The 26,499-nt window shown below is 38.0% G+C and overlaps 1 protein-coding gene across 1 annotated transcript in view; it reads left to right on the top strand.

Annotated features, from left to right (window-relative positions):
- The window catches only part of LOC108429368 (cadherin-12), a 185,896-nt gene that overhangs the window by 139,345 nt on the left and 20,052 nt on the right, over positions 1-26,499 (top strand). The window contains exons 7-8 of the mRNA XM_017701065.2: positions 19,415-19,668; positions 25,348-25,484. Coding sequence (XP_017556554.1) covers positions 19,415-19,668; positions 25,348-25,484 — 391 coding nt within the window. The remainder of the gene's footprint in view (positions 1-19,414; positions 19,669-25,347; positions 25,485-26,499) is intronic.

Genomic DNA, 26,499 nt, shown 5'->3' with positions numbered 1-26,499 from the left:
TATAGACGTTACAGGGAGACCAACAACGAGGGAGTTACAGTACTCAATATGGGACATAATGAAGGCATGAACCAAAGTTTGTACATGTTACGCAAGTGAAAGAATGCAGATCACAAATTAAGGGATGGGTCGAGTAAAACACCAAGATTTCTAACAACAGGTGCAGGCTTAACAAGCAGGCCATCAATACTAACAGAAAAAATGGATGGCCAATCAATAAGACTTCAGTTTTATCAGTTTTTAGCATGAGAAAGTTATCGTGCATCCAGAGCTTTAAATCAGAAATACAATTGGCTAGTGTATTGGGAAAGGAATCTGAGGGTATGTCCTTACTGAGATATAACTGCATATCATCAGCATGACAGTGAAAGTTAAGGCCATGGCTATGAATGATCTGGCCAAGGGGTGAGATGTAGATTAAGAAAAGTAGGGGTCCAAGAAGGACACTACATGTAACAGGAGATGTGGTGGACTTGTGATGACCTAGCATGATAAACTCCTGACTGTCTGTAAGATATGACCTGAACCACTGTAAGGCTGTGACAGTGATACCAATAGAGAAAAGATGAGCAATGAGAACATCATGACTAATAGTATTGAATGCTGCACTTAAGTCGAGGAGAAGGAGAATACTGAGATAACCACTATCATCAGACCAGAGAAGATCATTAACTACTCACAGGAGAGCTGTCTCAGTGCTGTGGTGAGCATTGAAACCAGACTGAAATGGCTCATAGAGGACATTATCACTGAGAAATTTCTGGAGTTGGGAAGCAACCACACTTTCCATTACTTTAGCTAAAAATGGAAGGTGTGAAATGGGTCTGATAATAGAAAGAGAAGTTGTGTTCAATTCAGGTTTCTTAAGTACAGGTGTAACTGCAGCCATTTTAAGGGCAGTAGGAACAAAAGCAGAAGAGAGACATGAATTCATCACTGTAGCAATTGGAGTGTTGATTACACATGAACAGGCCTTAAGTAGAGGTGGAGACAGGGTCAAGCTGACAGAAGGCAGAATGACTGAGAAGTAGAAGGAAAGAAACTATAGATCTGATTAATTTTCTTTTCGAAGGAACGTAGAAAAGCTTGACATTGCTCAGGTGAATGGGGGCATGCTGACACAGGAGGATGGGGAAGTTTGTTAACAGTTCGAAAGAGTGTTTTTGGTCTAGGCACAGCATTATTTATGATGGAGGAGTAGTAGTTGGAGCGGGCAGTATTAAGGGCATCCCTATACTTGTGGATGTGCTGACTGTAAAGTAGATAATGGACAATAAGGCCTTTTTTTTTTTTTTTTTTTAAACAAAGGCGCACAATGGCCTTCAGTACTCTTAGATCGGGGTGAACCAAGGACATGAGAGGGTGGCAGAGAGAAGTCTATTCTTAGAAGTGGCTAAATCATTAAGCAATCCAGAGATAGAGTCATTATAAAGGGAAACCATTCTGTCAGGGGATGATAGGTTATGTAGGTCAGACAGGGCTGAAGACTGAAGAGAAGCAGCAAACAGATTGAGATTGACAGACTCATATCAAAATAGACAGCAGAGATTTTCTCAGCAGTAGAACTATGAACACTACATTCAACGAGTTTATGGTCAGAGATAGCAGAGATTGAGCCAGAGACAGAGATCTCATTCAAACCAGTAGAACGGAGTAAATCCAGGGTATGACCATGAGTGAGAGTTAGAAAATCAACATTCTGCATCAAGTTAAAACACTCCAAGACTGAAATCAGCTCAGAAGTGAAAGAGCATTCAGTATTAAGCAGCAAGCAGTATCAGTCACCAAGCACAATTATGGCAGAGCAAAGAGATGAGATGCTTGTGAGTTCAGACAAGAAGCTTGCAGCAGGTTTGGGAGGGCGATAAATCAACAGCAACAGCAGAGGCGAGGAGGAAGCAACCTTTAAAACAACACATTCAAAGGATGTAGTATTGAATAGTGAAAGTTCTTTGACCGTTCAACCAGAATGATAAACCACAGCCAGACCACATCCTCCTCTCCCCTTCAATCATGGTTTTGATAAATAACTGTAGCCTGGAGGTGTCAGCATGTTTAAATGTAAGTAGTCACCTGGTTGTTGCCAAGTTTCTGAGAGAAAAACATGTCCACTTCTGGGTAATGAGCTCATTGATCAGCGGGGCTTTATTGGTTATTGATCATGCGTTAAGATGGGCGAGGTTAGTGCAGCGACGTTTGGGAAAGAAAGTTTCAACCAGTTTTGAAAGTGGATGAAGATGGCCATGATTTATTCCATGGATGGTTTTAGTGTCACGCCAGCGAGCACGATTATATTTCCATATAGTAGGCATCCATGCATCAGAGCCATCACAGCCATAACTAAACAATGTAGTTAATGAGAAGAAAAAAACAGATTGTACAATTTAAATCATAAGGCAATTCAAAAAATTAAAAGCTTATTTCAATAGTTTCACTCCTATAAAGGTAGCAGCACTACACACTTCACAGAATCAGATAACCTGACCACAGCATAAATTACCCCCATATTATCCCCAGTCTGTCCACAGAGAGAGAAGTCGACTGCATGCTCTACTGATCTTGGATTTAAGACTCGCTCTACCATTGTGAACTCTACTGTGCACACCATTGCTTTTTCTCAATGCAACTCAGCATAGCTCAGTTATGCTTAAGCAAGCCTGTGGAGCAGCACAGCAGTGTCAAACTAAAGAAAGGTTGGACATTTTTTATTTAATTCAGCCCCATTTTTCTACCTACTTGCTCATAGCTAGTTCCAATAGACTGCTAGGTATGGATGCAATGTTCTTATATAATCTAATTCTTGTTAGTTAAAACCATTTCAATGCAGGCACTGACAACCCAGCACAAGCAGTGCATAGGAGTATAGTTAATGGTACACAACAATCTTGTGACTGGTTCCTTTGAAAAAAAGTTAGGTTTCTCTTTCAGGAAATATACGTTTCTGAGTTCCTTTTTCTCTAAATTCCTGACAGAGTTTCTGGGGGAATGTTGGGCACCACAGTCAACTTCATTGCAAATGCACTTCTGTGCACTGATCTTTATCTGTCCAACAGGTAACAAACTTCTCCTTATCAAGTTAGATTCTAGAAAGCAGTTGCCTGCTCTGCACACCATGGCAAAAAAAAGCCTTTTGGAGCAAGATGCAGGCACTGGATTGGAGAGAGAAAAAGCAACACATTTTTAGTGTGTTAAAAAGTTATTCAAAAGTTTTATAGGAAGTATATCTTATGTGTTTCATGGTAGATGTACCACTTTGTTTCACAATGTCTGGGACTGGTCAGCTTGCGTGTCAGTCAAAAGGCATTTTCCTGTCAAAGTATTGGTATGTAGTAGTATCTCCTATGTGCAAACAGCCCCGCTAATCTAAGAGATCAAAAGCACGTAATGATGACTAGAGGAGTCCCGATCAAATCTGAACATTTGGTATCGAAGCCACTGAAGGCAGATTTGTTATCACCATTGTATCTGTTTAAATTCAGATTTTTGTTAAAGCTATTTAACCTCAATTATGTTACTATTAAATTGCTAATATAGGCAGATATTATCCAGACCATACAGCAGTGAGCCATGTTAACTTCATGTCTGAAGTTAATTCTTAGGGTCCCAAGCGATTCCTGGGCATATTCAGTTACCTTCTTATTTAAGTTCACAACAGGCCCATTTCCGACTGCAGGATGTAAGACCCCGTTTACACCTGGTCACTTTATGTGACTGGTATCTGGATTGTATCCTGACACGATTTTAGCCACATGCATTTACACTTAGTAGGCAAATGCACTCTGGTTAGTTGGAATAATATCCGACTGCTGTGTGTGAAGGAGTATGCAAATCTGCTTGTTTCATGGCAAACAATTACTAACTGTAAAAGTCAGCTACAATTTGTTTTGCACAATATTGAGTCCATATTTCAGTTCAGTGTCCTTGGGTGTTTGAAAGGCGCTTTAAATAAAATGTATTATTATTATTATATATTGGTATTAAGTATTTAATTTCATCTGGTCCCCAAACACATGCATCCTTCATGGTTAGCTTCCTTGTTGACACAAATCACATACCCAGTGATGTACTGCATGGCTGTACTGGGAGGTGTTTTGGTTGTCAAATGTGTCTTGGAGAGACACATGCATTTACACTTCTATAACATGTGGTTCAAATGCATCTCAATCCACCTCCAGAAGTGATTTGAGTAACTGAATTTGTATCTCTTTGAATGGATCTTGAATGCGTTTACACTTGCATTTTTATGTAGCTCGGCCTTATCCAGAAATAATCCTGATATTCAAGATGCATGAAGAGACCAGCTGTATATGGGGTCTATTTGTTGCCTCTAAACTAGACTCTAAACTAAACAGTAGATCTACCAGGTGGCAAAGGGTAGCAGTTGCCATCCCCTCGGTACTGCTAGCCAGCCCACTGTCTACCCCAATTCTGCTGCCCCAAAAATATGATGCAAAATTTTTTAATCACAATGTATCTATACTCCAAAAACTTAAAATGGAAAAGAACATTGTGAACAAAAAAATCTATCAACCGAGTATAGTGCCATTCCTTCACACGGCCCATCAGAGGCAAGACACCGAGACATGCCTCTGAGTGTGCATGAGCTGTTTTCTAACTCAGAACATTTCAGTCATAAACAAAAGCTCTCTGCAGAGCAGTCACCTGAAGAGAGTAAGTACAGATAGAAACAGTAGCTTTCTGTGTAAACCTGAAAAAAGTGAGTAATTTATGTATACTGCATTGAATTCCACATCAGTATCATAACACTTAGTGTCTTAGCTGTTCAAACACTATTTAGCAACCATTGCTATTAAGCTTTTAGTTCTTTAGCAGTGCCCAATGTGCCATGTATTTTGAAATTAATGCCCCAGCTGTGGTCTAACAGATGCGTCTAGGAGATGTTTAAAAAAACAACGGTCACCTTGTGCTAAAAAAATAAATAAATAAATGAAGTTGAAATAAATAAATGAAATAGCTGCATCTTTGGGCTGCGAATTTGGTACTCAGCAATGTCTTTATACACTATAAAAGCAAAAATGGCTGCAAAAATATAAAAGCAAATGCATAACGTCATCTCAAGTAAAATATAAACAGTCCATAAACATGCCTGCAGCTTTAGCCTAGGATGCTGGATGGCTTAGGTTTTAAGTTTGCTGTTTTTCTTTGTCTTTGTGCAGCTGTACACTTTCAGAAGACATGGTGTCTTCTCTGGACAAAAGTTGTGCCTGTGGCAAGTGGATACATGCTTTTAGTGAAGGGTGCAGAAGGGTAGAGTTGGTTGGGCTTATTTTATGTAAATCTGTCATTCATGTTGACAGGAATAATCTGGCTACTGTTGAGAGAAGTGGAACATTGTGAGACAATGTCTTTGGGCTAGCATATGAATTTTGATTCTGGTACAGTCAGTTCATCAGATATGTAAAATGTAATATAGCCAATGTAACTTAGACTATTATTTCTGACTTATCATAGCAGGATAAGTGATAAAATTGGTGCAGCAAAAAATACAAAGCTGTTTTTTTTTTTTTTTTGGTTCAGAACAGAAAAACTATTCATGTTGGTTGCTTTAATTTTGTATTTGTATGGGTTGTATTGATTGTTTACTATATAAGTCTGCACTACATGAACATGCCACCTCACCAAACTAAAAATGGCAATGCCAAACCAGAAAAAACAATGACAATAGGTTGTATGAAGGTTTGAAAAAAATGAAGCCTGCACAATTTTTATGTTCAGGTATAACTGTATACTGTATATATATATATTAGTATAGGCCACATGGGTGCTTTTTAGAGGCAGGCCTGTAAGGGCCACTAGAAACATTGCTCTTCCCATGCTGCAGAAAATTCTGCAGGATTAGGCAGTTTAAAAAAAGAAGTATTGCTACATCATTCCCATTGGCCATTTCATCTAGCAATTACATCAATGAAGTGACATTTAAGATTTCATTAGTTCATCTAAGTGATGAACAAACCAAAAGTCAAAGAGAAAACACAATTTTAATGAGCCAATTTAGGTTAGTTTTGCTTTGAGCATTGAAATACCCATGAGTTGAAGGGAAAGCATTCACTATTCATATTTTAGATTAATACCTCAAGAATCTCACATATTTTACCAATTTAACTATTTTAAAATGGAAAATGAAAACAGCCCAATGGTTTTAAACAATGCATGTTAAGCCTGTCACATTTAATTACAACACTATTTAACTAGCTGTATTATAACAGCTTGTGGCTGCATGTAACAGCCAAGAGGTTTGAAGCCAAGAAAAGAGCACTTTACTCATGTTAAAGCGACTGGAAATACAAAAGCAGCATATTAAATATACCATAAAAATGTCATCTCTTCTTTTTTTATGGTTCACTATTTATTGTACTTGAAATGGGAACCGTGTGGCTGTTGCCATCTATGAAATACAAATATGCTATCTTGGCAGGTACTAAATACTAAGTGACTTGAATCAGGGTTGGGTCAAAACAACATGACTGGGACACCACTGTCTTCTGGACAAGATAGGGTGGGAAAAAAAAGCCTCGTAGACATTTATTTAGCACTGTGTTTCACTGTGGGCATCCCACCGCAACACTTACCCCTTGTAAGAACAAACCATATCCCCCGGGAACCGCGGCCACACACAAGAACATGTGTATCTCTAAACTGCTAAGAGCTGCAGCCTCAGGCAGCTTGTACTAGACTGACATTTCCATATGCTATTTTAGCATTTGTTCATTTGCAATTATATTACATTTTGGCATCATGACTTCTTGTTTACTGCCATGCATTGTTTTGATGTGTTCACTGAGGAGGAATAGCTCAAGGGATACTTAGCGTAGCACAGTGTTAAATTTTGATAAGTGACACTTAACAATCCCAACACTAAAGAGGCCACATAAGACTCCTGCCTCAGACTGTAATGAAACATGCAGCATGGCTGTTCAGTTGGCATGACTTTAATCTTTGCAGCAGTTGTTTCAGATTATACCTCAGTTTGGTGTGATACATAAGCGAGTGCTAGTGCTGCCAACAAGCCGTTCTTCCACTTAATGCGTCCTCATCCTTGCTTTTAATCCCTTTTTCCCCATTCTTTCCATCAGGGGAAAAGGAGAAAGATGGAGAAAAAAGAGGATAGCCGAAGTGCAGCCGTTATTGTAATAGCACACTCAACACAAACAAATCCAGAGGTTATTAAAAATGCATTATCCTGTTTCAGCTTCCAAAAGAGGAAAACACCAGGGAGCAGCAGACGGGTCACCACAGTGTGTACATCCTTCTTAAGAGAACAGCCAGATGCAACAGGGAAAGACCTAATAGGCATGCTTCAGCGATTAGATAACAAAAGCAGTTGTTCACAGAGTTCAGATGAACATAACAATGCAACAGCCCTTTTAGATGTGTTAGACTACAGGGTTAGATGGATATGTGCTGAATGCTAATGGACAAAATTCTGCCCTCATGCATGAATTCTCCTTGAAAATTGCACATTTTATTTAAAGACCAAAAAGGTTGATTTCATAAGATATGTAAAGCCATGTGCTCTGTGAACACCTGCTGTCTCCCTTGTGGTACTGCTAATCATGGCATCAGAACCAGCAATGTTACTCAGCCTGAATGAAGATGTGAAGGTGGCTCTACCCATCAGTCACCATCAATCCTTTGAATAATAGTTATCCAAATAAATAACATGGCCCAAAACACTGAGATATTTTCTTACCAAATAAAACTAGTAAATGCTGGAGCATTTTTTGAAGTAGTTACTATGGTCAGTAAGTAGGGGTGTAACACAGTGCTCAAAATATCAATCTGATTGATTGATGTGAGATTGATTGATGTGATGGGGTCACAGTTCTCGTTCAGGGGCCAAATAAATGCCTTCAAATTCAAAAAGCTTAGAAATGACCTCATAGCATCTCTAAATTAATTTGTAAATATTATCATGTTTATTAATCATCAACCACAGTACTTGTATCGTCATATTACCCAATGTTTTACATTAATTTGAAGTCCCCACATTCATGGGACCAAACATTTTACAAATACACATACACAGTGAAAATGTTGACAAGTTTAAAAACCAACCCCCTGTAGAGGGTCCCTCAGAAGAAAGTGTTGAGAATTTATTGAACAAGAACATGAAGCATTCTGGTACACTAAAATGTGGCAGTCATCTTCATTTGACAAAACAAAGGCCATTTTAGAAACTCATGCTCCATAAGGCTGATGGTGCATGGATCCCGATGATTGCTGCTTAGCAAACAAATGGTTTAGCTCTTTTAGTGGGTACAACAGTCTACATAAATTAACAAGCTCTAAATTAAATTTGGGTTGACTGATATTCTTGGCTACAAACAGCAATCATTTACATACTGTAACCTTATTTGTAGCCCTCATACAAAAGCTTTTGAAGAAAGAAATTATACACGTGAAAAAGAAACCATCTTCACTGCTCATAAAACTTTGCTCACTTTTCATTTTTATTCTTGTTTGCTTCTTTTTCATTAATGTTTCTTTTAGCAGTATTATAAAAGCACTGACTTTTAGTTTTAGAATTTTGATTAATGTTATCCAACCCTAGCAACAAATCTTTGAACTACGTTTTAAAACATAAAAACAAAATACTATATCTCTACCTAAATGAACATGATCTGTTCCTGGGAAATAATGAGGGGATCGAAATAAACTCTTTATTCCTTAATTAACATGAATAATCAAAACAATGAATTTTCAATTAAAGTTTTTATAAAAATCAATAACATGCTCGTCAGTGATGAACGACTGGAGATTTTAAACCAACTTTATAAGTATCATGCATGCAATTTTAGCCCAGGTGGCAAAGTCTTACTGTGGGTCTAAAAAGAAAAGTTGGAGGCTGTTTTCTACTGATAAAAACTTTCAGAGGGGCCTGAACACACAAAAAAAATATCCAAAATATAGTATGCCACCTATTCAGATCTGTGACTGTATCTGTTTGGAGCTCATGCTGTTCATTCTGAATAAGGTATTCATATTTGGTTACACTGTTATCAGAGAAAGAGTTCAGCAGTCACCCAATTCAATTGACAGGGTTCTTTATCTCAATGAAATTCATAATATCATGCTTGTATGGGGACAGCATAGCAACCGCTAAACAAATCACCACAGAACAGGCCATCTAGTCACATTTACTGGACTGCTGGAGAACCACACATACGCACTGAATATAAAAGACATCAGTACCCATGCAAGGACAGTTCCTTGATTCAGGCCTTAGATGCCCAATTCCCACAGTTGCTGTTGACGGGCTGGGTTGAGAGCTTGCAAGTTTCTTTGTGGGCACCCACACCAGTGCAAGGAAGGAGCACATTATCATATCAAAGAGGTTGCTGGTGTGAAGTCCTGAATTTAAAGCATGTCGCTTCGGTGACGTTTAAGGTCTCATGTACTTACCTAGACACACACACACACACACACACACACACACACACACACACACACACACACACACACACACACACAGAGGAATTTCTCTCTTTCACTTTCAGACACACACACACACACACACACACACACACCTGAACTACTGACACCATTCTTGAGGTCTTTGATGTCCATTGTGCAGAATAATTCACATATACTGTATATATAGTTCAAAGGAAGTCCTAGGAAATGTAACACATTTGGTTGGGCATCCACTTTGTTAAAGGTCTACATGTATGAACAAAAGCAAGATTCAATTGTGCAAAAGAGCATAAAATAAAAACATTTAAAAAGCAAGTGATGTTTGAGCTACTATTTTCACCTTGGTGGTTGTATAGACACTCTTTAAAATAATTTTGCAAATGTAAGTTGCTTCCATCATCAATTCTGGTCCCAAAAAATAAAACAAAAAAAAATGTGTGAGTGGTGTGTAGAACCTTTTTGAAAGTTTATAAAACCTCCACATAAGAGCCACTGTTGGACCCTTAAAGAACCTCTAAAACATTAAAACCTTTAAAAGTTTTAAGAACCTACACATAATGTAAATACTCTAGAAAGAACCCATAAATAGGACCTTTATAGAACTTTTAACATTATGTATTAAAGGTCTTAAAACATCTTCAACTCACAAATATCGTTTTCCAAAATAAAGGTGCCAAAAGTGTTCTCTGCATGATGCCACAGAAGAACCACTTTCCTAAAAAACCCTTTAAGTAGATGGCTTTTTGAAGAAAGATTTTTGTAAATGAGATGTGCAAGGTGTACAAGAACCTTTTCAAAGTTAAAGAACCTCCAAATAATGTATATTTGTATATTTGTGTAGCCCAGTTGAAACTTTCAGGTCAATTTATTTCTTCTATGTTTTAATTGAATTAGCAGTTCAAATATATATTCACGGGAATCTTTCTGAGTCTTTAACATCTAACGGAGTGTTTTATTAGCCAGTCAGCAGGGTCAGTGGAAGGGACAACAGCAGAACTGGGAAAGAGAAGTAAGAGAAAAAAGAGAGACGAGGACACACACGATAAGCAGCAGGAAAAGAGCAGGGAGACTGAGTGAACTAAGCAGCTCATATGTGCGACCTAAAGTTTATTATGTTCGAGTGAACGACTGTCTGAACGTTCTGTACATTCAAGTGCAGAGTTGGCAAATAGAGAGCACGTGTGGGAATTTCACACACAGTTTATGAAATGCTGAAGTAAGAGCTTAGCTCGATAGGCTAACTCAGGCGGCTGAAGTGCACCCTAGCTCTATACTCCGTGTGTTATTACGTTAACTCCTACTTACCATCCCTCCATCTAACCTCCGAGGCTTTGGTGACCGAGCCTTCTCAAGATCCGCTCCTAGACTCTGGAACTCTCTTCCACTACTGGTCAAACAATCCATTTCACTCTCCACATTCAAATCTAACCTGAAATCTTATCTTTTCGCACTTGCCTATAATCTCCCTTACAACTTCAATGTCTGACCCTGCCATTGTACAGCATTTCTTATGTAAACTGCTCTGCCTCACCACACTCATAACCTGCCCTCAGTCTGTTATGCTCCTTCATTAGACCTGCCTATATACTGCCCTGTCTTTTTGTAAGTATTATTGTGCTCTTGTTGTCTGTGTTAAGTGTGTTATCTATGTCCTTTGAATTGTAAGCGTCTTTGGGTCCTTGATAAAGCGCTATATAAAAATAAAGAATTATTATTATTATTATTATTAACTAGCTCAGTAAACGTAATCCTCCTACAGTGTGTGTGTTTGAGAGGGTGTGTTTTATTTGTTCAGGCTTTGCCAATACAAATATTTTAAACTAAAATCTACTGTGGTTAGATGTTTTCCCTCTTTTGCATACTCAGAAGTTATTTGTTAGTACTATAATTGTAATTCAGGTTCATATTGAGTGTACAGTGCATTCTTAGAGTTCTGTCAGATACATTTATCAGTCCCTTACATCTACCCAAACTTAGAAGTTACTGAGTAACCCAGGGCCCCCAGCTATGCTTAATCATTTAAATAATAACCACCTATCTATTAGGTACTTAGCTGGGGCTCTACATTTTATAAAGAACCCTCACAGTTTATAAATCTTTTAAAGGCAGTTCTTCAGCGAACCAGAAATAGTTGTTCTATCGCTTTATTCAAGAGAATGCACCCTTTAAACATGCAGATTAAGAGCACCACAGAGAACCTTCACTGCTAAATGATCTCGCTGATATTCTACCAAACTTCAAACAAATCCAGTATGCAGGACAAAAATAAGCTGCGAATATGTCGTTATGAAGTAATCATGAAGTGTCAAAGACTTTCAAGTAATTCACTCAGCTGTCAGAGACACTACAAGTGTAGGAATTTAAAGGTTTATGATAAACACGTTACAGAAAGAACTACTTTTATAGATTCAGGTTACATAATTACTTTCCAGGTTACATAATTACTTTCATTGACAATGACACATGGTAGCAGTGAGGAATATTATACATAACTCACCACGCTGCTCTTTAGAACAACTATGTCCATGTACATTGGAAGCTAAATTTTCACTGTCTAGATGTATGAATGGGCCTCCTCTCATTAGTTCAAATGTCACTTTCATCACCCCAATATCATCCCATCCCTCTCTCTCTTTCTCTCTGTCCATCTCTCTCCCCCTCTGACTCTCTCTCCACAAAGTAATTAACTGAGGATATTGCTGTGATGTGGGCAGTAGCACATGCTAAAAGGGCAATGACGCTCTTGACATTCTTCCTTGGCTAACCCTCACAACCCTCAATAATCCAACAGATTTCTCTGACATTTAATCACCATTCACATCTGCTGGGGATCGTTGACAGAAGCAAAATGGAAGACCCCTAACCATAACCATCACATGTCTGTTTTCCATTTTAGCTTTTAACCCCCAAACAACTCCCCCACCCCCAAACCACAAACACGTGCACACACACATTACCTTTCCTGAAAACATGTGTAAGCGTATTGGAATCTAATACATCTGATGAATAAATCTTTATTGTTGTTTGAGTTGCAAGTTGCAGTATCAAAATGTGATATGCAATAAATGATGCTACTACAGATGATCATCTTAAATGAAAAGGAATTTGAATTTAATAAGCCGAATAAGCACGCTACACATCTTCCCATTAAGGGGCACCATCATATCTGCAAACTGTCTCTGTTATAATGGAAATCATTTCTGTTTTGCTTCTCTGCTGGTTCCAATAAACTATAATTGCTTTTGCTTGGATTTAAGGAAATGATCTGCGTGTGAGTGGTGTGCTATACTGTGGGGTCCAAAAGCCTGAGACCACTAGGGAAAGAGCTGCTGTTGTGCATTCTTTTCCAATTTAAAACAAACTTCTATTAGAAATGATATCATCAGCATAATGACTGGAGTTAAAAGTAGAATCATACCAAATTTGAACATAAACATCAGATTTTAAGTATTGTGTTTGTACCGCTTATGCTTTAAAGACAGAGCGCATTTGAGCTGGAAGTGGAAGTCACGGGTTTGGGCAAAAGCCTCTGATAAGACATTCAAATCAACCTAAGGATCGTCTGAGCACGAGCTTCGGTAATGACAGGACTAAAAAAAATATATGAAGGCCGTAATATGGTCAGTGTCACACATTTGTTTGAACGGTGACCTAGGAATGCAGAATCTAGAATTTCTTCATTTTACTTGCCATTTTTTATTTTAATTCTAAAACATTCAGTTGTTTAGATCTATGCTTTCCATTTAAATATCCATTTTTCAATGTGGTCTCAGACTTTGGGACCACTATGTATGTGGAGGAGAGATAGTACAGTGCTAATTCAAGCATGTGGACAATTTACATCCCACTTCAGCATGGAGCTGCACCTCTTTCAGGTCTGCAGCTGTGCCTTTATGATGAGATCCTCTAAGTTCACCCTGGCACACTGTCCATCTGAGTGAGAACAATTCTTTTCAGACATTTCCCAATGAAATCATGGCGCCCAGGGATTAAAAAAGATTTGCTTGGCGAAAATGAACACCCAAAATAGAGTGGTGTTTTCCAAATGAACAAAAACAGAAAAAAAAAACACTTGCAATTGTTGCTAAATGGAGCATTCCATTACAAAGCAGTTAACTTTTTTAAAGATGAGAAAAATGTATTGATTAGATCAATATAGTAATCCACATTACAGAGATCCATTTTTAACAGCTGTAGCTGCCATCATTTGCAACATACACATGTCTATTTTTATCCTCAAGAACAATTCTGCCTGCACAATTACAATCCTGGAAATGCTTCTCTGATAAGTGTTTTTTTTCTGTAAGTGTGTGAATAACAACACACTTAAAATAGACTCTGTGGAAAATAACAGCAAAACCTCACAATTTTTTCACTACTGTAGTAATACTTTGTTGTAAGCATTATGAGGGAAAAGGCCTAGCCTACATAAATAACAGAATGGAAACAAGAGCTGACGATTTTTCCTGTAGAGAGCCCAGAAAGACTGATTGATCAACTGACTGATGGATAAACAGATAAATAGACAGACTGACTGATCAGGAACAGGCCCAGATCTCAATTTTGAATCAAGATGCCAAGAGGAAAAGATGGCAGGAGCTTCAATCTTCACAATACTTCACAATAGGAACAGTGACTAAAGTGACATCTGCAATTAAATCTATAGGAAAGCCGTCACTAAACAGGAACGGAAATGGAACATGACTCTTATGTCTTAGTGTGACATGTAAGACATGTAAAAACAACAGGTGATGAGAGTATCTATGCAGGATGCGATTAGACAGTCCGTCCACAACTACACAGAGAGGGATATTGCGGTGGGATTGCAGGGCATAAACCCCTCAATACAAAGACGAATGCACTTTTCAGAGATAAGTGGTGTAAAAACCACAGCCACTGCTCTGTATAGACGTTAAAATAGTGACTGTCAGATAAAGTACCATATTTTCCACATGTGAGCAAGCCCATGTGTGTCATCCACTCAGAGAACAGTACAGGTGTAAAAATGAAAATAAATCATATCATCTGTGCACTGAAGAGATTTCAACCCAGTTGAACCCTTATAAGAGCTTTTAGACAGCACTCCCCAGCACCACTTTTAAAACGTATCTTTTAGAAGAATGGTGTTACATCCCTCCATACGGTTCCAGAGATTTGATATTGAGGCACATAGAAGGTGTTCTAGCAGCTTCTGGTAACCCAATAACGTTGCCTTAATTTTTTAACCATCTTTAGATAGACAGATAGGTAGATGTTAACATTATACACATACACTCTTAGAAAAAAAAGGTACAACACTGTCACTGGGGCAGTACCTTTCTTGTCACTGGGGTGGTACCCTCAGGGGTACATCTCAGTACCTTTAGTCAGGGAACATAACTGTACCAAAATCCACTGAAATTATATTTTCTAAGTTGTACTGACTCCACACACCCCGTCTCACCTCCATGCTGTTATTGTATTATTCTGTTTCAAAAAATTAGTTTATAAAAATATACAATGTCTACTTTTCCACTAGGAAAAACTTTTAAGGTACACAATTGGACCTTACAACCACTGTTGTACCTTTGAGGGTACACTTACATTGTTTGTACCTTGATGAATGAATCGTGTACCTGCATGGTACCTTTATTTCTAACAGTGTATGTGCATTGCTGCAGATGAACAATGAGAGTAAAACACTGTCTCACTACAGAACTACTAATATAATAGCAAAAGTACAGATGTTACTACTATCAGACAGTTCATGTTATGAGCATCCACGTTTTGTAGCTCAGAATCATTCAGTGTGAGGGTCAGTACCTCCCCAGCCATCAGTCGATTCATTATAGAGTCTAACTGCCATAAGCAGGAATGATCAGTTAGATGGTGCTGGAGATACTTCTCTGTTTAGTCACATTTAAAAGCAGAAAATTTCTTACATTTCCTCCTATACCTTTAGGTCAAGGTGGGCATTCACAATCAGCTGACCCCATCCGTACGATCATTTCTTAGCGACCTAGGTCCCTGTCTGCCAAGAAACTGAATAGAAGCCTGCTTGGAGAAGGCAATAGACCTAAGTATTTTCTAATTTCATTTAAGATAAGATCAATGGTCAGCATTCCAAACACGTTTTCAATCTGCTGAATTCTTACAAAGAAAAGCTTGCATTCAAGAATCGCTGACGCACTTTTGAAATGCAAAACTTACTGCAAGATCGTTGCACATTTCCTCTAACTTCAAGAGTAAAGGAGTAATGCAGCAATCAGTCAACCTGGAAATGTATTTCTCTCATCATAAATAACAGGCCCATCTTTCTCTACACCTCAGAGTCACTGAGACAACTGTCACAAGACAATTTTGACAAATGGTCATGAAACTGCAAGTACTTTTAAAAGTTTTATTTTAATGGACAAAGCAGATGTTCACTTTTAACATATTTAGAGCAAACTGACTGGCTGCAGGGCAAGCATTTCAGATCATACTGTAGCTGCTGAAACCAGGACATGTGATATTGTTCTACTATAAACTATAACCTATAGCAGCCCTGTGCTAGACAGCTTAATGTGATTTGGATGTAAATGGCTCTTGGCTAAGCACTCAAATAATAGAATTTGGAAATGGAAAATGCATGGAAACGTCACTTTTTCTGTAAATAATATTTCCCAAAAATGTTTAACAACACTATTGCACATGGAGCAGCTTTAGGGACTGGATTCACCAGAAAAGATGGACAGCTCAGTCTGTGTGTGTGTGTGTAGTTTTGTGTGTATGTCTATCTTTCTTCACACTGTGTGGGAGTTGATGGGGGATTTCCCAAAGAGACTGTTACAAGCCAAAGCAGGTTCAGAGAAATTGATGTCAAGAAAATCCATATTCTCTGAGTGACCTTGGACATCAAAAGTTCTCTTAGCTCCTCGTGGTCAAAGAACTGACCCACTCAAGAGGATAGCTAAGGGTCAGGATCTTATTTGTACGCAGAAAGATTTCTCATTCCAGCAACTGGGGACCTTTTTGGTTTGATTTTAGATTAAGCAGTTTAAAAGTTTCAAGTCCAAAGCAAGACATCCATTATTACGACATTCTGGAAGGTAACAAAGACTAGCCTTCTTTTATAAAAACTAATTTGAGCTGCCCTTGATTTCAGCACATTTAACTGAGAAATAATGTGCAATATTTGATTAAGACCAGAGAGAAAAACTGCAAAGAATATCTAACAAATTCATCCTTTTTAATTTTTTAAAACTGAAAACATCCTTGTGGCTTCAGTGGTTGAATAAAAAAAAATAGCTTGTGGTTGGTGGGGGTATAACGGAGCTTGAGTGAGTGCAGTAGGTGTTGCAAACCCATGAGCAGGTATACAGACAAGCTTCCAGAATAAGTGAATATTATTTGTAATATTATTTGCTTTTCAGAAAAAGGGACGACAACAGCTAACATGGCTTATTCCTTGTTCCACCAGTCCGTTTCCAAGGAACCAAGCAGCATGGTTTCAAGTGCCAAGGAAACCTAATCATTACTTGAAACCAAAAAAGTTGTGAGAAAAGGTTGCATGTTTGGATTCTGTATATGCCTCATCCAATTTCCTTCTGGCTTGCTCTGAAGTACTGAAAAGGCAGCATCCCAGAGGAAAGGTGTATTACTGAAATGTTGCTCTTTGATGACTCGTGAGACTTTATGGTGATTCTCTTAAACTTCCTTAGCAGAAATCGCATTAGACAAAAAAAGATATTACAGGTTCAGATAAAAATGACAATAATCACACCTGACATCAAACCTGAGCTTATAGTCTCAGATGACAAATTGTTGTGTTCATGTTGAGATTGAGAATTATGTATAAACTAGAACAATGTCTGACTTTACTGAGATCTCTACTAAAACTCAAGAGACGTGAGATTACTGGGCTGTTTTGTTTAGAAGAAACATCTGGGCAGCAAGAGAAAAACTACAGAAACTACAGAAAACTAATTATAATTTTAAAAAAACTTTTTGAATAAAGGGAAAAGATAATAGAGCTCACAGTGAATTGATTTGATTCATGACTCACTGGTTTTTGATTAGATTTAAACAACATTTTTTTGTGAATTAACAATTCAATTCAATACAATAAGCAATTCAATTCAGCAATTCAAGCACCTTTAAAAATGACTATGATGAATAAAAAGCACTGATATGATGAACTAGATCCTCTAATATTTCAAAAACTGTATCAGTCAAATTACTTCATAATGTTTATTACAATAAAGGTGATTCAAAAGGATCTAACTAGGCTAAATTGCCTGAAAACAGACTGTATTTAGAATATAAACAAGATGTGTAGCTAATGATGATGCACAATGTCAAAGATGACATTAGGGGGTGATGAGGTGGCGTGGTCATACAAAAAAAAGGGATTATGTATTACATTTCTGAAAATAATTTTGTATAAAATCTTTCCAGTCTCTCAACGTAATGATATTGTGGCAGTGCCTCTTCTGCTGCTTGGCATGTAAGGGATGTGGTTTAGGGTGTCAAAGCAACTTCAGTTGTTCTGGGAGTTCAAGTTCAGTAACACTGCAACTACACCCTGTATACAGTACATTTTTCCAAACAAAGGGCTTCATTTGGCTCCTTGCAGCATCTCTTGCTTTGCTTTTCACCGTCATCTCTATAAAATAATGCTATCTAAGCAAAAATAGAGTGACTGGTGAGAGTTCTGACTGACATGGTTGAACAGCAGCACTTTTAGCTAACTTTGTTGCCTTCTACGCATGTCAGCATTACATCATTATTAGCCAACTACACTACAGAGTTTTCACATATAGAGTGTAGGCTTGTCTGATCAAGTTAAATAAATAAACCAAAATAATTCAAATCAAACCAAAATAGAGAGCTGTTCTTTGGTTTATTTATAATCGGCAGTGCATCAGTGGTTTGTAAATCTCTTGGGCTACGTTTGCTCCCTGACTCAAAAGCTGGCTTGTGAACACTACCTGAGTCACTCACTCTGTAAGGCGGCATTCTGATGACATCATCACTTGTATTTGGTTAAATATTACTCATATTTGTTCATTTGATTTGCTGCTTTTAAAAATGTATTTTTGCCCCATGCACAAGATTCTGTATTCAGTAAGACCCTTTACGGTTGTTTGGTTGCCTCGGGACAAATAATAACTCAACACTTGCTTTGCTCTTAAAGTAACACAATGGATTGCATTAATTTGATAAACTGTATTAAACTGATTTTTGAGAATTCATAAAATGCACCTGCTAATCTTTTGTTGTGATTCATTTGATGTCTATATTGACATATGTGTTTCATTGCAATGCTTTCTGATAGACAGCATACAGAGCGGTTATCTTTCTCTTCACTCACTCACTGTTTTCAGAGGCAGAGGAAGCTGTTAAAACAGCAATCAATGTTTGACATCTTCAGACAAGCTGCCTCGTGGTGGGGGGCGGGTTGGTGGAGCAAGACTAAAATCATCTACACTGTCACACACACACACACACACACACAGCCTCACATCTGTAACAGTGAAGACAGACATGCTTTGTTTATAGCTGTGCTGCGAATGAGAGTGTAATTGACCAGCATGTAATTCTAGAATGTTATAAATGCCACTTGCAAGAACAAGAGAAAAAGAAGGTGAAAACAAAGGGAAGAAATGTGGCAAGCAAACATTTGAGAGTGATGTCTGCATGATATGAGTGAAACCATTTGTCAGAACCACAAACAAGAAAAACAGAGACACATGAGAAGCGTCTTGAGATGCCACCAAGACAAGCCTCAGATTTCAGTGAGAGTCAAAGAGGCAGCTTGTCAAATCAAGAAAGCTTTTAGAAAGTCGAACAGAACATCCATTTGGGTCTCTGCAGTTGCAAGCACAAGTGCTTTGATCTAACATGAGAAACCATGTGCACTTTATGCTCACACTCATTTGAGGTGCATTTCAAATTTGTCTAAAAATGTTCATCTCATATCTTTTACCCAATTTCTCCATCTTTTTTCCTCTCACAGCCTCTGGATTACGAGACAAGGAAGGCCTACACATTTAAAGTGGAAGCATCAAATGCACACTTAGACCCACGATTCCACAGTTTTGGCCCATACAAAGACACAGCAACGGTCAAGATTAACATTCTAGATGTGGATGAGCCTCCTGTGTTCAGTAAACCATCCTACACAATGGATATTCATGAGGACACACAGCTGGGTACCACCATTGGAGCAGTGACCGCCCAGGATCTGGATGCCGGAAGCAGCCCAGTCAGGTATGCACTCAGAAATGCACTAAGGAATGTATTTATATGAAGTGAACCCATAGTCTGACTGTGTCATTACAGTTTTGATTTTTAATATTATTATTGATTGTTGGCTTTTGATTTCAGTTACATAAAATAATTGTTAAAAAAGGGTTCCTTAGTAAAGGCAATGACTCTATATAGAACCATGAGCACTCTGAAGCATTTCAATGCATAAACAGCTATTTGTGGTATATGGTTCTTTAAAAAACCTTTTTAAAATGTATCTATAGCACCAAAACAAACCTGCCCAAAATGTAAAGGTTCCATTTAAGCATTTTCTCCGACCTCATGAGTTGTTTTGTCTCAATATAAATTTTTCATTTAATATAAGAGCACTAAATGGACACAGAGAGGATGTGAATGGAAATCCACTGTGAGATCTTGTTGTTTTGTTTTATTTTATCCATGCTCTGTCCTGTTGAATTATTTAGAAATGCTACAGTTGGCATTTTTATTGGAATATGCGGTTGCCCACCACAAGACAATGGTCCCAAATGAGCTACGATGCAGAGAACAAAGCTTTTAAAGTAATGCTGAAGACCACTGGCCCACTACATGCCACAACAAAGAAATAAACAGTTAAAGTGCTTTTTGACAACTTTGCCTCACAAGTTTCTCCAACTCTTTCAAAGCTTTTTCTCCCTCTCTGCTAAAAGGTTGAATGCATGTTACACTTCCTCACAGGCATCTAAATCCACTGAATACGTTCACATGAGAACTACACCCTCTCTCTCTCTCTCTCTCTCTCTCTCTCTCTCTCTCTCTCTCTGTCTCTCTCTCTGTCTCTCTCTCTCTCTCTCTCTCTCTCGGCAAAACAAGGTTTATAATCCCACAAACTGATATTTACTATAGTCAAAATACTGGAGGATACTTCAGAACCAGTTTTGCTTACCTAAGGAACCTTTCTATTGATGGCCAATTTAGAACTCTACAACCAAACCAAGAACCTTCAGTTGTAAGAACACACAAGTACTACCTTCATGAAGACAGACAATATTACACAATACAGACATCTGCCATGCGTGTGTGGATGAACCAGGATGCAACTAAAAGTAAAAATATAATAATTGTGTACAAAAAAAGTTTCATTCAAAAAGTGTATTTTTAACATGAGAATGATGCTAAATTACTTTACTCCAATAAACTATACATGGGAATGTGACTGTACACCATTAGCTTGACATTGCAAATCAAATGCTATGGATGTTCATGAACTTAGACAAATATCCCACACATTTTTTACACTGGTACTTGTTGGGCTTGGCAGATGACTGTGGGCACAAAGCACCAGGAGTCCATTTCAGATTGTAGTGACCATCTGTTACTCAGAAAGAAATCTGAGACAGTCGATTTCACAGTTTCAATATATAGCTATATACAGTTTAGCAATACGCAATATAAGAAATACGCTATAGTCACCTTGTCTATGACAGTGGCTGGAGTAGTACAGACATTTTAAGGTTATTCGATTTTGAAGTCTCGTCACCTCACTATTTTATTCACCAGGAAGGAAAAAATAACTTGAGTATAAGTGATCCTGATGTGATGTGGTTCAGGAGGAAATGTATAGGTTATTTAACAGCTCATGTTAACTTGCTAGCTGGTTTGGATTTTTTTTGTAACTGTGAGCAACAAGTGACAATGCTGACTGTGGAGCAGCTCCTCCTGTTAGTTTTGTTTTTTCCCCAGAAAGAACTTACTACAGCTCTACGTCTGTTAGTTCACGCATCCGAGATTCACGGATGTGTGTTTTTCAAGTTCAGTTGGATCAGAGGTCGGCAACCTAAATGTTAAGAAAAAACTTTTGTCCTTTCAGCAAAAATCAAATCACATTTGGAGTCACATAATTTTATGTCCATTTTATTGAAGTACTGTTCTACCATCTTGGCTAAAAACATGTCTTTATATGTGTTAGCTAATGTCCTAGTATAGACTAAAAGACATAAGATAAATTAAAATGCAGAGTATACTTTGCTATGCTATAAGTTTTACCTCAGCTATAGCTTTTATTATTTTTTTTTACAGTTTTTCTTGCATCTCTGGCAGGAAACTTTCCCTCAAAAGTATAACAGTCTCCTGTAAAATGTTTCTCCATGTTCAATTTCACACAAGTAAAGACAGCTTCTCATTCACCAGCTTCTTGTTGGAAGGTGCCAGAATATAACTGCTGCACCATTTAAGGTGGAAGGATTTGAACAAGAAAGTGGTGAATGAGAACTTGTGACTGTGTTTAAGAGTTTGTCGGTGCAGATTAAATGCATCAGGAAACCACCTGGAGTGATTATAAAAGCTTATAAAAGTCCATTCCTCTCCAAATTATTATAATTATATTTGTTCTAAATCTTTCTCTTTGCCATTTTATTAGCTACTAGATCGGTGAGATTGTTATCTGCATTGCTATGTGGCCAGCAGTCTGCATGCTCATCTTCAGGGTTGAATGAAAGGGTGAATTAGCATTTATACATTAACTCCAGGTGTTTTAGACTATTTATTGTTAAAACTGTTGGAACGATCCACAGAGCTTTATTTTACTGCAAAGGAGGATTATTTTATTTTTTACCTATAAATCTAATACAACTATGGAGCTACGACAAGGCAGTAAAAGAGCTGCATGTTGCCAAGATGAACTTGATGCAAAGCAAAATTAACTGTTACCGGAAGCAAGTTCTTTTTTGCATTCCCACATAATTTCTCTTTCAAGTGAACTGGCTTTTTCACCAGGCAACCTGTACTCGTGTTCAGTGTGACCGTGGCTTATGACAGAAAAATGCTGGGCTGGATTTTAGTGTATAATTTAAATATTCTCATGTTAGAAAGTGAGTCACCCTTTAATAGCCCATAGACTAGCTTCAGCTAGTCACAAAGATATGAGTCACTATAGGCACCACAGGCTGCTTTAACCTCTAAACTAAAGAGACAAAAAACTCCATGTAAATCTGTTTTCTCTGTTGACAAGCACTGAAAATGTATTACTTTCCCACTCTGTCTACAAGAGTAATGAAGCAAAATAAAGACTTCCAGCCATGCACAACATTCTTTTTAAGTCTTTTTTTGCTCCAAATCTGCTGCATGCACTTGTGGTTTAAAACAATTTAAGCCATAGGTCTTCTCTCAGGGGGCTTAGTTTATTTAAAAAAGAAAAAAAAAGAAAACCATCTAAAAATATAATTTTCCAGAATTCTTGCCAGAATTTGGAGATGCACTGAACCCGAAAGTACGGCATTCCCAGAGGATCTCAATAATTCATGGAGAAGGTACAAAGATGAGGAATTTGTGATCAATGAGAGACAGACAGATGTTCAGGCATTAGATAAATAGCTTCCCCCTAGACCAAAAGGATGGGGAATTTGTTAAAAATATTGTTTGCCAAAGCACTTGCATAAGCATGAATGCTTATGAGCTATAACACATCAACAAGTTATAAATTGCTAACTTAAAATCAACTGAAATCTTGCATTTGCCAACCAAAGAAACAACACAGTCAGGTAAAACGTCTTTAATTAAAAGTCAGAGCCATGTTGATACTCACTTTATATTTTAAGTTATTAGTCTGTCCTCCAATTAAAATTTGATTAGATTAGGAGACAATTTTACGTAAGTCTTAGCAAGAGAACACCAAATAAGTCCTTGCTCATTTGTTTTGGAACATTTCTGTAGTTATTTTCATTCAAATTCTTAATAAAATGCACTACTGGGGAAACTTGTAACAATAAAAACCTGCTCACGGAGAAAGTAAGAACCACTGAGACTGTTGGCATGGATGTTGTAAATACTCTGGTGCTGCTGCTGTGTCAACCAGTGTGCCTCAGAGTGAAACCTGCTGGAAATATAATGTGCTGACAGTAGATGGAGTGACAGCTCTAAAGGATGAAGAAAGTATCAACAGAAAACTTCTCTCACCATCAGTGATCTGGAACTGGCTCTGTTATTTTAAGTCTGACAGAAATGTATGGTTGTAGTTTTGGAACTTTCAGGTGCTGCTCTTGCTCTGCCCATTTACCATTGTGTTAACTGTGCCTTGTCAGTTTTGTTTGAATAAATGGCCAGTAGTTTTTGTTTTTGTCATGTCATGTTATGCATATACACTATATGGCCAAATATATGTGGACACCTAACCATCACACCTATGGGAAACTGTTGGGACACCCCATTCCAAAACCATAGGCATTAATATGGAGTTGTAACAGCCTCCACTGTTCTGGGATGGTTTCCATTTCTTTAACAATAATAGCACTTACAATTGACTGAGGCAGATCTAGCAGGGCAGAAATTTCCATTTGTCTATGGAGATTACATGATTATGTGCTTGATTTTATACACCTGTTAGCAGTGTAGACGAAACCCCTGAACTCAATTAGGAGGGGTGTCCTCATAGCATAACTACAATTGCAGTGTTCCCATTCCTTATTTTTCTAGCTTTTTCTAGCTTTTTCAGTATGCTTTTCTTGATTTCTAGCTTGCCAAACACATATCAAACATACAATTAGTAAAAAGGTAAGTGGACGATTAGTCATCTGCATGTTGGTTGGAGTTTTAATCTACTGTACTGATCACAATTAAAATGAAAACCTCTTTTTCAAATCCTAGAGGGGTTGAATTCAGCACAGTTTGGAGTCAGGGTTAAAGTTGCTCAAACCTGCTGTATATGGTGAACAATTCAAAGAAACTAACTAACAGTACGTCATAGCAGGCTCCAACGTAGCTGAAAGAATAAGTACAGTCTATAATGGCACAGTGCTAACCATACTTTCTGTACAGGTTCACTCAAGCTTAACTTACAGATATTCATGCATTTAGTTGCCCTCAACATTATGAAATAGCTCAGTAAAGTTTAAAACCAGTAGACTATCAGCAGTAATACCAAGAATAGACTACCAAGAGTGGTGATGAGAACCGTGAACAAAATGTGATGGCTTGCAGAAGCTGAAAACCAGTGGACCAGCAGACAGCCCAGTAACTTTCACATCACACAAGCTGTGAAGCACATGTAAAAGACTTCAGCTTAAGTCCAAGACCACAGTCAGCAATTAGCAACTTATGCAATGATTGATACTTTTTCTGTCTTAATATTGTTTACAAACTTAATACGGGGTACATCATCATCCATAGGATGGATGGATGATCTATCCTATGAGTTTCCAAAACTACAGTTCAAAATATTATTAAAAGACAGAGAAAAAAAGCAGACTCCTGACAACCATAGACCTGGTCAACCTCAACCAGCACCATTAGATAAACAGTCATTACGGCTTGCATCTTTGAAGGTGAGAGGAGAAAATCAAGCTCCACTCTGCTTCAGATCTGAAAAAAATCCACAGGTGTCCATCTTTCCACTGTGAGAAGAACTCACAGTGCCTGAGAAGAACAGTGCCTTCCACTGTGAGAAGAACACTATGTGCCTGAGAAGATGTGTTGTCAAAATGTTACTGTTACTGATGTGACAAAAAAAGACGACAAATTGCACTAAAAACACGACGTCCAAGTTGGAGCTTTTATAGACTCATTAGTTTAATTTGTGATTCTTAGACAAAACAGAAGGCATTATGTGTGCCGCCAAAGCAATGAAACACTTCTTTAATCATGCCTGCAATCAACAGTCAAGCAAGGTGGGGGATTGGTGTAATGTTTGCTCTATTCTTCTAATAGGTATTCGATTGACTGGAAGAGTGACCTGGACAGCTTCTTTGACATTGACCCTGTGACAGGAACCATCTCCATCAGCGAGCTGCTGGACAGGGAGAGTATAGCCCAACACAACATAACAGTTGTGGCAACCAAAGTCAGTAAGTATGCCTCATCTTCCTTCAGATGCTCTTATTTTTATAGACAGGGAATGTTAGCTTTCTGATTTACTGCACTTTTACTACAGTTGACAGTAAATCTGTTTGGTCTCAACATCATTTATGGTGAGCCATAAAATATGATGAGTCCCCTGAATGTGTTCCGTGGATACCATGTCTTTTTGTCCCTTTGACCTCCTAAAATGAACAAACAACTTGCTTCCTTGCTGCATCCTCCAGCAGCTGGGTGATAAAGAGTTTCTATTTTCCAATTTAATTAGTTGAAAAAGGAATCTCGAGTTGATCTTCCCAGACAGCCATCAAAAATTAATGACAAAATCATTTTTAACACCTTGTTGTGTAGTTAGAGGCTGCAGTGCTAATTTGGGAGGTCATCAACTACAAACTTAAAACATCATCCAGTAATTGTGTTTATGTCAAGATGACATGGGCTGCTTGCCCACCAAAAAAGGGTGCAAATTCACAGACATCAAGTCATCAAATCCTCTAACAAGTCATGGAAGTCATTATCTTTGAGCCTCTGTGGTGCTCAATCAAAATTACAAACGTAGCGCTACATTCATTAGGATAGAATGAGGAAGAGAGGTCATTAAAAGTTGAGCTCTTATCACCATGGTAACAAGCATTACTAACTGTCTCTCAAGGTTGTGGTGCTGATATGCTAATCGTGATTTGCTAATTTGCTGGGCTGATGGGAGACTGCACGAGACAGGCCTGTAAAACTTTGCTTCTCTGCTGCAGAGGGAGTTGTCCAGTCAGTGTTGGGAGCTCATATACATTAATACGGAATTTTTATACTATCAGTATCTTGCAGACAGTATTACATTGTGTTCATGCAGCCCCACATGAAATCCCACGGACTGAGCCTACAGAACTACAGAACATTTAGGCTTCTTCGTGCAGCTCTTGCTTAAAGCCAAATTAGGTAGAGAACAAAGATTTTTGCTAAATATATAAATACAGTGCCCTCCACAAATAATGGCACCCCTGGTTTTCA

Source organism: Pygocentrus nattereri, chromosome 13, assembly GCF_015220715.1.
Source record: "Pygocentrus nattereri isolate fPygNat1 chromosome 13, fPygNat1.pri, whole genome shotgun sequence".
NCBI lineage: Eukaryota > Metazoa > Chordata > Actinopteri > Characiformes > Serrasalmidae > Pygocentrus > Pygocentrus nattereri.
Note: the sequence above shows the minus strand (reverse complement) of the source record. Positions and strands in the feature narration are given on the sequence as shown.